The sequence below is a fragment of the Pseudonaja textilis genome, chromosome 2 (genome assembly GCF_049901715.1).
Source record: "Pseudonaja textilis isolate UNSWEBS1 chromosome 2, rPseTex1.2, whole genome shotgun sequence".
NCBI classification, from domain to species: Eukaryota; Metazoa; Chordata; class Lepidosauria; order Squamata; family Elapidae; genus Pseudonaja; species Pseudonaja textilis.
Window position 1 is genome coordinate 145391828 of NC_141991.1, and position 12533 is coordinate 145404360.

Here is a 12533-nt window from a genome sequence, read left to right on the forward strand (position 1 = left end):
GAAATAAAGGCCTGTGCAGTAAAGTGGATGTTAAGTTTTAGGCTACAAATCTTAAATTCCTTTTTTGTTGTCTATCTCATAGTTGAAAACATTTTTTTTAAATTCAGTGGTGAACACTTTATCTAGGCTGCTTCCTTTCAACTGCATGGCTGCTGATCACTTTCCTTTTAACTGCCAACAGGAGTTGAAGTTGCCATGTGCTCGTGTCGTAGAATCAAGTGGTATTCTCAACGTTTTGATAAAACTGTTGGAAGTAGTACAACCTTGCCTGCAAGCTGCCAAGGAACAGAAGGAAGTGCAGACACCAAAGTAAGTAACAAGTAATAGATTAGAGTTGGAAACCCCAACCTAGTTTCAGCTTTTCAAATTTATGCTGTACTGAGGGCTTTGCTTCAGACTATTGTTTGTGCTTTGAAAGTGAATTTTACTTTGATAATTCTATTTGTGATGAATTTAGGAACACAGAATGCATTTACTAACTAGGACTGGGTAGGGTTTCTACCTGCTGTCAGGTCTTTGGAGTTCCATGCTTTTCAACCTAGCTGGACTAAAAGGTGGAAAGGCCAGAAGGCATTGGAAATATTGCTATCTTGGCAGGGTTACAATCTTAAATGGGCTACAGCATCTTCGTCTGAATCAGATCTACTTAATGAGATTCTTTTTTAATGCACTTGCACAGAAATTCAGAATATAGATTTTAAAATAATTTGCTGTCTTTCCTGGCCTTATCAAATTTCTCCTATAGGTGGATCACCCCAGTATTGCTGTTAATTGACTTCTATGAGAAAACAGCTATCTCCTCCAAGAGAAGAGCCCAAATGAACAAGGTATGAGCCCAGAGAGAAGATGCAAGTTCTTGTTGGAAAGAAAATTCTGGCTGTTGAAGTGGTTAAAAACATTTAGACACCATAAATCTTTATGCTAATTTCCGCCAAAGTACCAATAGAACAGTGATGGCAAACCTATGGCACGTGTGCCACAGGTGGCACGCAGAGCCATTTGTGCCAGCAAACGGCCTGCAGGCAAACTTACCTCACTGCACATGCGTGTGCCTCACAGCCTATTTTCGGCCGGTTTGAGGCCTTTTTTGGCCTCCCAGAAGCTTCAAGAAGGCTTCTGCAGGCTTTGCAGGCCAAAAACTAAGCCCATTTTGTCACTTCTGGTATTTCCGGAAAAACAGCCTTATGTCCTCTCTGTACCTCACATTCAATCCAAAGTCTTTATCATTAAGTTAGAATTGGCTTTCTTTGCTGGGGGAATGCTGAATAGTGTATGTATAATTTTAGAGGTACACTTCACATAGGAATCTGGAGTAAGCTGTCTGGCATACAATGCATGATGAAGATGCAGTATTCAACTTCAGATTTGAAACATGTTCCTAACAGTATCTGCATTCCGTTGCCACACCAATTATTAAATTAAGACTTGCATGAAATCGATTGCCTCACGTCTGAAGAGTTAACTACCTTGCTTCATAGAAGGATTACTCTTATTCTTTCAGACAACCACTGTTGTAATCTCTTAGGAGTTGTTTTTGAGTAGGTATGCCTAGAAATTATAGTGTAGGGTACATCTAATAGCCATTTCCCCCCCACCTCTCTGCAGTACCTTCAGGCTAATGGCAACAATTGGCGATGGTTTGATGATCGTTCGGGCCGATGGTGTAGCTATAGTGCAAGTAATAATAGCACTATTGACACAGCTTGGAAAGCGGGAGAGACTAGTGTTCGTTTCACTGCTGGCCGGCGGCGCTACACGGTGCAGTTCACTACAATGGTGCAGGTATAAACTTCCCATTCTCTGTTCAGCTGTTTGGTTTGGGATCAACACGTGGGGTGATTCTAACCTTTTGGTGTATTTCCTGATGCAAAGGTGAATGAAGAAACTGGGAACAGGAGGCCAGTAATGTTGACCTTGCTCAGAGTTCCCCGACTTAGCAAGACTGTGAAGGAAAGCAACGGACAAGAACTGGATAGAACTTTCGAGAAAGGGGAAGAAATGGAAAGCAAGGTTAAGGAGGAGAAGGCAAATGGTACTACATGCATATTCTTAAGGTCTGGTTTTTACCCCAAACCACAGATTGAACTTTTTCCACTCACCTCTATATTTTTTCCTAACCCTATCAGATAGCCCTGTGCCTTCTGATAGCCTAGCCCCAGAGAAAGAAGCACCACCAGAAGAGGTGAAGCCCTCCGAGATCCTAATCCAAGGCCTGACAGAGGAGATGGTGACAGTCTTAATCCGGGCTTGTGTGAGCATGTTGGGTGTGCCTGTGGAGCCAGACACTCTGCACGCCACCCTGCGCCTCTGTCTGCGCCTCACCCGCCACCACAAATATGCCATGATGTTTGCTGAACTCAAGAGCACGCGCATGATCCTGGGCTTGACACAGAGCTCTGGTTTCAACGGCTTCACGCCTCTTGTCACCCTGCTTTTCCGACACATCATAGAGGATCCCTGCACACTGCATCACACTATGGAAAAGGTACAATTGGCCTTGCGCTACCTATGCAAGGGAAGAGGTGGAGTCATAATTGATTGCTTTCCTGGATAATTTATATACAGGTAGTTCTCGATTTAGCAACCATTCATTCAATGACCATTCAAAATTATGACAGTGCTGAAACAATGGACTTATAACCCATGGCCAGAGTGATGTCCTTGTAGTCACATGTCCTTGTAGTCTCTTCCCCCCACCTCCAGTCATGTTAGCTCAAGAATTCTGGGAGTTGAAGTCCACAAGTCTTAAACTTGCCAAGGTTGGAGAACCCTGGTATAGAGAGATGTCTTTCAACAGCTTCAATCTTAATTCACTAGCTTTGTTTTCCCCCAACATCCCATTGCCAGTTGTAAGTCTGGTGTCCCTAATTCATATATTCACAGTTGTTATTCTCTCTGTATTTTCTATATCAATGCAGATCTCATATAAAGTGATTTCTCTTAGCTGCCCTGCCTTTTATTTTGAACTTTGCGTCTGTAATTCCAGCAGACTGGTCTAGTGGTATTTTTCCGGATCCCTTCACTCACCTGACTCTTCCTGCTGTCATTCTAGGTTGTGCGCTCAGCAGCCACCAGTGGAGCAGGCAGCACCACTTCAGGTGTGGTGTCAGGCAGCTTGGGCTCCCGAGAGATCAACTATATTTTGCGAGTGCTGGGCCCAGCTGCTTGCCGAAATCCCGAGATCTTCACTGAGGTAGCCAATGGTTGCATTCGTATTGCCCTGCCCGCTCCCCGTGGCTCCGGAACTGGTAAGTACATCATAACTCTGCTGGTTCTCCCGCAGTAACCAGAGGAGTGAGTGTGCAGGCATGCCAGAACCTGCATTTTGACTGCTCATGTTTGAGGAGATGATGACCTGGATCGGGGGCAAGGAGGAGAAACGCTTTCCCTAGTAGACCTTTTGTGTAAAAATCCCCTCAAAGCAGATATAAGCATGCTGAGCTCTATTCCCCTTTCCAGCCTCTTTTTCCAGGTCCTGTTTGTAGTGTTGGCGGCTCTAGTTCTTTTTATTCTTTCTCCTTTTGCTCCCCAAGCCTCTGACGACGAGTTCGAGAACTTGCGGATTAAGGGCCCCAATGCTGTCCAGCTAGTGAAAACTACACCAGTTAAACCTTCACCACTACCTGTTATACCTGATACAATCAAGGAGGTGATCTATGACATGCTGAATGCTTTGGCTGCCTACCATGCCCCTGATGAAGGTACATTATACCCTGGGACATAACAAAAGAGAACTCTATATGGGTGGCATCATAGTTTTTGACTGCTGGGGCGTTCATACCTTTTGATTGGGAATACTATTCTAAATAGCTCTACCTTTTTCCTCCAAATGTACCATACACATTGTTGAAGCCAGCAGTAATATTAACTATTCACTTGCCCCTAGAAAGAATTGGGCCTCTTAGGTGGGGGATTTTTTTTTTTCAGCAAGTCACTCAGTAAGATAAGTATCTACGGCAGGGGTTCCCAACCTTTTCTGTACCCTGCACCCTAGAACACTTCTGATACATTCTCTCACCCCTTACAAAAGTAAATAATTATATGCATATATTTATGCATATATACTATACTTTTGAAACTTCTAAACACAAGTTTTCGCATCCCCTGGAATATCATCTTGCACCCCCAGTGGGTGTGAGCATCCCCAGTTGGGAACCCCTGACCTAAGATACTGTATCTTTGTGGAAGAGGTAACACTGTTTTGGCCAGAAATGCAGGCTTACCACTGAAAGTGCTGTCTATAGATCTGCTTTTGTTTCTCTATTTTCAGCAGACAAATCTGAACCCAAAGTGAATACTACTAACCAGGAAGTGAGCCAGATTCTACAAGACATGGGAGACGATGTGTATCAGCAGTACCGCTCTTTGACTCGCCAGAGTAGTGATTTCGATTCTCAGACAGGCTTTGGCATCAATGTGAGTCCCTCGGATCTGTCTGTGCAGCCAATAAGTCAAGTAGTTTTGTTAATTCTAGCATAAGAAGTGGCATAAAAAAGTGTATCTGCTTATCCCATTTGATGAAGTTTAAATCATTCCCTATGTCTTCCCCTTTTTTTTTTAACTCTAGGCTCAAGTCTTTGCTGCTGATAGCGCAGCCTCTGAGATTCCTCAGTCTGGAACTCCCCAAGGTGACGGTAAGCACCAGTTTTATTGATGATGCAATCCCAAGCTAATTGCAGTGTTTAATACCTCTGCCAGTATGTTCTCCGATGTTCTTAGGCATTTGGAAGTTTATTTGACTAAACTGATTAGCTTCTAAATGTCATTCTGTTGTAGGGAGAATTTCTTATCTTAGTGGTAAAGATGCAGCTTCTTTTTCCCCCTACTGTTCTAGCATGAGATCAAATTGTTATCTTAATTGGGTGTAGTCTAGTGTTCTCTAACCTAAAGCTTCCAAATGTGTTGGAACTATACTTTTCTATATTCCATATCAGTATATATAATCACATATCTGGAGGGTACCAAGTATGGGCAAGCTGATCTGGTTTCAGATGTTCTGGAATTAGATTTCTTGGGATAGCAGCCCTTCCACTGATGGATCCTTTCCTTTCTAACTTATAGCTTCTACTCCTGAAGAATCTAGAGAAAATAAGAAGGATAAGGATGGTGATAAAGCTGCAGAGGAGAACAAGCAAAAGGCTAAGGGGAGCAAGCCACTTATGCCTACCTCTACTATTCTGCGGCTCTTGGCAGAGCTTGTGCGCTCCTATGTGGGCATTGCTACATTAATTGCAAACTACAGTTATACTGTGGGCCAGTCCGAACTTATAAAAGAGGTAAGAAAGTCCAAATGCACTGCAACCAGTGCCAGACAACCATGGGCTTGGAAGCAAGCTATAAGCAAGGAAAGATGTTGAGGGCGGGTACCATTATTCTAGTGGACAATGGAAGGCATAATTTTACAGAGAATTGTAAATTGGGTGGTGTTGTCGGTAAGGGAAAGACTCGGGAGTTTTGATTTTTCTTTTTTCTACTGATCTCTTACTGGAACTTTTCAGGACTGTAGCGTTTTGGCTTTTGTCCTGGATCATCTCCTGCCCCACACCCAGAATGCTGAAGACAAAGATACACCAGCCCTGGCTCGCCTCTTTCTAGCTAGCTTGGCTGCAGCAGGCAGCGGCACTGATGCCCAAGTGGCCTTGGTGAATGAGGTGAAGGCAGCCCTGGGTCGGGCATTGGCCATGGCAGAAAGCACCGAAAAACATGCCAGGTGAGGAATATGGGAAATATTGGTACTTGCAGGTGGATCAGTACCGGAGGAAAGCTATAGCACTGTAACTTTTAAGTTCTTGCACCTACAGGTGAAACTCGAAAAATTAGAATATCGTGCAAAAGTTCATTTATTTCAGTAATGCAACTTAAAAGGTGAACCTAATATATGAGATAGACTCATTACATGCAAAGCAAGATAGTTCAAGCCGTGATTTGTCTTAATTGAGATGATTATGATTTACAGCTCATGAAAACCCCAAATCCACAATCTCAGAAAATTAGAATATTGTGAAAAGGTTCAATATTCTAGGCTCAAAGTGTCCCACTCTAATCAGCTAATTAAGCCATAACACTTGCAAAGGGTTCCAGTAGGAATCACAATCATGGGAAAGACTGCTGACCTGACAGTTGTGCAGAAAACCATCATTGACCGTCAATGACACCCTCCAATGAAACCGTCAATGACACCCTCCATAAGGAGGAAAGCCTCAAAAGATAATTGCAAAAGAAGTTGGATGTTTGCAAAGTGCTGTATCAAAGCACATTAATAGAAAGTTATGTGGAAGGAAAAAGTGGAAGAAAAAGGTGCACAAGCCGCAGCCTGGAGAGGATTGTCAGGAAAAGGCCATTCAAAAGTGTTGGGGACTTTCACGAGGAATGGACTGAGGCTGGAGTCAGTGCATCAAGAGCCACCACACACAGACGGATCCTGGACATGGGCTTCAAATGTCAAATTCCTCTTGTCAAGCCACTTCTGAACAACAAACAATGTCAGAAGCGTCTTACCTGAGCTAAAGAAAAAAAGAACTAGTCTGTTGCTCAGTGGTCCAAAGTCCTCTTTTCTGATGAGAGCAACTTTTGCATCTCATTTGGAAACCAAGGACCCAGAATCTGGAGGAAGAATGGAGAGGCACACACTGCAAGATGCTTGAAGTCCAGTGTGAAGTTTCCACAGTCTTGTGTTGATTTGGGGAGCCATGTCATCTGCTGGTGTTGGTCCACTGTGTTTCAATAAGTCCAGGGTCAACACAGCCGTTGACCAGGAGATTTTGGAGCACTTCATGCTTCCTTCCGCAGACGAGGTTTATGGGGATGCTGACTTCATTTTCCAGCAGGACTTGGCACCTGCCCACACTGCCAAAAGCACCAAAACCTGGTTCAATGACCGTGGGATTACTGTGCTTGATTGGCCAGCAAACTCGCCTGACCTGAACCCCATAGAGAATCTAAGGGGCATTGCCAAGAGAAAGATGAGAAACATGAGACGGAACAATGCAGAAGAGCTGAAGGCAGCTATTGAAGCATCCTGGTCTTCCGTAACACCTCAGCAGTGCCACAGGCTGATAGCTTCCATGCCACGCCGCATTGAGGCACTAGGGGCCCAGACCAAGTACTGAGTACATATGCATGCTTATACTTTTCAGAGGTCCAGTATTGTTCTATGTACAATCCTTGTTTTGATTGCATGTAATATTCTAATTTTATGAGATTGTGGATTCGGGGTTTTCATGAGCTGTAAGCCATAATCCTCACAATTATGACAAATCATGGCTTGAACTATCTTGCTTTGCATGTAATGAGGCTATCTCATGTATTAGTTTCACCTTTTAAGTTACATTACTGAAATAAATCAAGTTTTGCACGATATTCTAATTTTTCGAGTTTCACTTGTAGAAGTTCAGACATTTTTAGTCTTTGATAAGATTTCAAGTGAAAGATATTAGTAAACTACCTTTCTTCACCATAGGCACCATACTTGTAAAACTCTATTGATACTTTTGGAGGGTGGCTTCCCATGCAGAGGTACAGGGAGAGGCTACCCAAGAGCATGCCTTTTTGTCAGTAGCCAGAATTTAGAATGCTATTCCCAGCAAAGTTTGTAATAAGTAAAACAAGGATGTTTACTATGGGAAAAGAAAAAAAACCCGCTGTTCCACAGATTTGGGACATCACATTGTTGGGTGTCCATGCTATTGTTCTGATAAGCACCAGAAACATTGCTTTCATGTTGATTCGTGATATCCTGTCTTACTTTAGGCTACAGGCAGTAATGTGCATCATCAGCACCATAATGGAATCCTGCCCATCCACCTCCAGCTTCTACAGCAGTGCTACAGCCAAGACACAACACAATGGCATGAATAACATCATCCGTCTATTCCTCAAGAAAGGGTTGGTCAATGACTTGGCCAGAGTGCCCCACAGTCTTGATCTGTCCAGGTAATTTGCTCAAGAAATTGAGATGAATTCATTCATGGTGTTAAACAATTTGTTTGGAATTAAGAAATAAATTTTCCCCTGATTTTCACTAGGATTTGTCTGTGAGAAAATTTGGGAATTTAGAATAGAATTAGCTGCATTATTGAGATAACTAAAATTCTAATCCTGTCCCATTTTGTTAAGATTTCTATTTATATCTACATCAACTAAGTTTTATTCGTTGATATCTGACTTCGCTCTAATTTGGACTACTCTCTATGTGTACTTTTCCCTAAAGTCCCAACATGGCCAACACAGTTAATGCTGCCTTGAAACCCCTGGAGACGTTGTCGCGTATTGTCAATCAGCCCAGCAGTCTCTTCGGTAGCAAAAGTGCCTCAAGCAAGAGCAAGGCAGAGCAGGATGCTCAGGGAGTAGCACGAGATGCCAGCAGTGGTCAACAGGATGCAGGTAACGTGCATCTCATTGAAGTAGTTTTCTTTAAAATGGCGGTGCCCTTTTACCTCTTCCATGCCAGTTTCCTTATCTCTTGCTATACTTGATTTGTGAGTATCTGCTCCCTCCTCTGGCTAGATTTCCTTTTGTCTGCTAATATATATGTATCTCCGGTGGTTTGTGCTTGAGTAAAAGTCAGTTCAAGAGAGGATAGGCCTCACTTTTATTTGACCCTTAGGAGAAAGTGGAGAAGCAGAAGCCCCCGAGGAGGACCACGATGTTGCACAAGCAGAAGTAGCAGATGGTGACATCATGGATGGTGAAGCAGAGACGGATGCAGTGGTGATTGCAGGGCAGCCTGAAGTCCTGAGCACACAAGAGATGCAGGTATGAATGCTAGAGGTTGTGAGGGTGTTCCCTGTATTATTATTATTTTAAACAAAATGTGACAGCAGGCTTTCAAGACAGAAATATAATGCAACAGGAGTGTCATTTGAATTCCTGGTTATTTTGATGTAGGTGAAGTTTGTCTTAAACTGTATACAGAAGAATAAAAGTGAAGATTTGCAATTACCAAATTCTTTTGTAAAGCAGCATTTTCAGCAATGTAGCACTTCCAAAATTTCCAGGCCAAGTGGCCAACAGCCATGGGAATTGAGAAGTAAAATCCCATCATATTTGAAAGTTTGTAGGTTCGGGGAAGACAGTTTAAATGACTGAATAAAACCTGGACTGATATGCTTAACTTTGTCCCAATTTTCATAATCTTTCCTCGTTTTATTCAGACTGTGATAGCAGGGGTAGGCTGCTTATTAGTTTCTACCTGTGATGGAACAGCAATCAGAGGTGCTAACACAGGATAGTGCAGCTTCTCTAGAGCTTCAAGGCTTATCAAGGTATGTGGAACTGGATCACAGTGATGTTCCCATCTCTGTTTTTCTAGGTTGAAAATGAACTGGAGGATCTGATTGATGAATTACTGGAGCAAGATGGTGGCTCAGGAAATAGTACTATAATAGGTGAGAGCAAACACATAATTTAATGTTAGGGTCATCAGTTATGATCTCAGGGTTTAATGTGCCTTTTTATTTTCCTTGTGTGTGATCTAAAGGAATAATTTAAATTCCACATTATATTATAGAGAATTCTGTCTTCTATGAGTGGCCATTCCTCCAGATAGAGAAAAATTGCTGCTTCTGCCATTTCTTGGCTGCTATTCTTTCATGCAAAGCATGGAAAAAGCTGTAGAACTAGTTGGCAGATGCCAGTGCTATCTGTTCTCTCTTTAGAAACATTTCATTTCTTTCTCAGGGTGCTAGGCAGAGGCAAATGCATTCATGACATTGTCATCAGTGTATTTGTTTTTAGTTACCGCATCACATCAGAATCATAATGGGTATTTATAGATAAAATGGACAGCTCTGGCATTCCTCAACAGAACAAAAGCTGTTCAGTCATGATTCTGCTAAATCCTGTGCTCTACCTTTGTGTCCTTCAGTGGGACGAAGTGGAGAGGATGAGTCTCAGGAGGATGTGTTGATGGATGAGGCACCTTCCAATCTGAGCCAGGCTTCCACACTACAGGCCAACAGGGAAGGTGAGGCATTGCCTAAACATTTATCTCTAGTCATAAAAATGCCAACAGACATCCTTCCGGTGGGGTTGGTGCAGTGCTGGAGAAAAGAAACTTAACACTACTATATTTTCAAGATGTTCATAGGCTTAAGCTCTTTTTTTAGAAAGCAGAAAGATAAATATGTAATCTTGCTTCAGACGGTTTTTCCAAATTTGTAAAAAAAGAGTTTGGAGAATCTCATTAAAGAAATAACTGGAAATGTTTATATTTAACTAGCATAAGCCACCTCACTTTATCAGCACTCTCAATTCTGTTCTAGATTCTATGAATATCTTGGATCCTGAAGATGAAGAAGAGCACACACAGGAAGAAGACAGCAGTGGTAGCAATGAGGATGAAGATGACAGTCAAGATGAGGAAGAAGAGGAGGAGGAGGAAGATGAAGACGATCAGGTAAAGGCACTGGAGAAGAGCCAGCACAAAAGCCTACTGCCAACTTAATTTTGCAATCTTCACATTACTGACTTGTATGGAATAATAAGGAAGGACAATTAAAAGCTGCTGGTTTTTAGTAGTCTCAAGAACTATTAATAATGCCTGGAATTTGTAGTTTGCTTTATGTACAATCAAATTAAGAGTTTTCAAAGTAGTGAGCATTATTATGGGGAAGTGTGAAGGGTTGGATTTCAGAAACCTGGATACCAGTAGATGATTTTGATGTTTGTTACTTGTGTAGGATGATGAAGAAGGTGAAGAAGGTGAAGAAGAGGAAGATGATGATGACGGCTCAGAGATGGAGTTAGATGAAGACTATCCTGATATGAATGCCTCCCCGCTGGTGCGTTTTGAACGCTTTGACCGTGAAGATGACCTCATCATAGAATTTGACAACATGTTCTCCAGCGCCAGTAAGAATTCTGAAACTCAGAAGCCGTAGGATATTGATGATATTCTAGAACCTGTGAGAATTGGAAGGCAAAATGTTAATGGCTAAGAAGCTACTTTTCTTATTTTGGAATGAAGTATTCTTCCTGTATTTTGCCCAGGCTGACGAGATGAATTGGAAGTTACAAAAACAGCATCATCATTTAGAAACCTATATGATGTTATCTTTGCTAAACCTCTGGCTCTGGCCAATTTTGTAATTTAAGGAAATCTCTCTACTTAACTCTTCATAGTCCCATCTTCATCTGCTAACTCTCCTATTTTTATTCCTAGCGGATATTCCTCCATCCCCTGGCAATATTCCTGCCACTCACCCACTTATGGTACGGCATGCAGACCATAGCTCTTTGACTTTGGGTAGTGGTTCCTCTACTACTCGATTGGCACAAGGCATTGGTCGCAGCCAGAGGACATTACGACAGCTGACAGCCAATACGGGCCATACAATTCATGTGCATTATCCAGGCACCCGGCAGCCCAACCCACCTCTCATTCTGCAGAGGTAAGCTGAGGAGAAAAAGAGGAGTGTGATGGGAACAATGCTGAATGTTAATAATATTGACAATATCTCAGTTTCCAGTAATTTGCTTTAGAAGAGGGTGGTTTATTTGCAGTTTGTTCATGCATTGGATCCTTATCCTAAGATGTTGCAACATCCGTTTCCTAATGCTTTCCCTTACTGCATGTCACCTTTAGATTGCTGGGTCCTTCAGCAGCTGCAGACATCCTGCAACTAAGCAGTAGCCTTCCACTGCAGAGTCGAGGTCGTGCTCGCCTCCTGGTAGGCAATGATGATGTGCACATAATTGCTCGCTCGGATGATGAGTTGCTGGATGAGTTCTTTCATGACCAGAGCACAGCTACCAGCCAGGCAGGCAAGTCTTCAGGGAACTAATTGCTAAGGCTTTGAAACAGTGAAATAATTGTGTCTTAACTAAAGTTTTAAATAACATCAAAGCTGTCTATAACTTAGAAATCCAGCATTTGCAAGCTGGAGAGGAATTATTATTATTTTAAGGAAGCATTCTGGTACATTGATGTATCTCAAAGACTTCCAGTTCTTGAAAGCTGTTTTCTAGCTTTGATTCTACCAATGTTAACCATAACCAAGTCACAGTGAAATAGCATTGATGCTTAGGGAAAGCTTATTTTTTATTTATTTTTTTATTTCATTTGTCAATTGCTTACAAGATAATAAACATAAGTATAAATACAGGAAATGGGTACAAATAATTGGGGACAATAGGACAGGGACAGTAGGCACTATTGTGCGCTTATGCACGCCCCCTTACAGACCTCTTAGGAATGGAGTGAGGTCCACGGTAGACAGTTTTAGGTTAAAATTTTGGGGGGTTGAGGATGTAACAAAGTCAGGTAGTGTGTTCCAGGCATTGACCACTCTGTTGCTGAAGTCATACTTTCTTCAATCAAGTTTGGAGTGGTTACATTAAATTTATGTCTGTTGTGTGATCTTGTATTGTTGCAGTTGAAGATGAAAAAGTCATTGATTGGTAGTACATTAAAGCAGATTATTTTATATACCATGCTTAAGTCAACCCGTGGGCGGCATAGTTCTAGGTTGTCGAAGTTCAAAATCTCAAGCCTGGTGGCGCAGGGTGTTCTGTTGTGAACAGAGGAGTGTAGT

General features: G+C 42.2%; 1 protein-coding gene across 10 annotated transcripts in view; it reads left to right on the forward strand.

The window, feature by feature from the left end:
* The window catches only part of HUWE1 (HECT, UBA and WWE domain containing E3 ubiquitin protein ligase 1), a 102681-nt gene that overhangs the window by 65642 nt on the left and 24506 nt on the right, over positions 1-12533 (forward strand). For 6 of the 10 annotated variants that reach the window (XM_087925709.1, XM_087925714.1, XM_087925713.1 and 3 more), the window contains 20 exons: positions 182-309; positions 746-827; positions 1606-1782; positions 1873-2032; positions 2127-2485; positions 3053-3246; positions 3523-3701; positions 4271-4416; positions 4568-4634; positions 5062-5276; positions 5499-5710; positions 7750-7932; positions 8210-8382; positions 8606-8754; positions 9311-9386; positions 9866-9964; positions 10263-10396; positions 10680-10851; positions 11162-11390; positions 11585-11763. In XM_087925709.1, coding sequence (XP_087781835.1) covers positions 182-309; positions 746-827; positions 1606-1782; positions 1873-2032; positions 2127-2485; positions 3053-3246; positions 3523-3701; positions 4271-4416; positions 4568-4634; positions 5062-5276; positions 5499-5710; positions 7750-7932; positions 8210-8382; positions 8606-8754; positions 9311-9386; positions 9866-9964; positions 10263-10396; positions 10680-10851; positions 11162-11390; positions 11585-11763 — 3313 coding nt within the window. Of the gene's footprint in view, positions 1-181; positions 310-745; positions 828-1605; positions 1783-1872; positions 2033-2126; positions 2486-3052; positions 3249-3522; positions 3702-4270; positions 4417-4567; positions 4635-5061; positions 5277-5498; positions 5711-7749; positions 7933-8209; positions 8383-8605; positions 8755-9310; positions 9387-9865; positions 9965-10262; positions 10397-10679; positions 10852-11161; positions 11391-11584; positions 11764-12533 lie in introns of all 10 variants that reach the window. The other 4 variants (XM_087925711.1, XM_026711458.2, XM_087925718.1 and 1 more) reach the window with 2 other exon arrangements.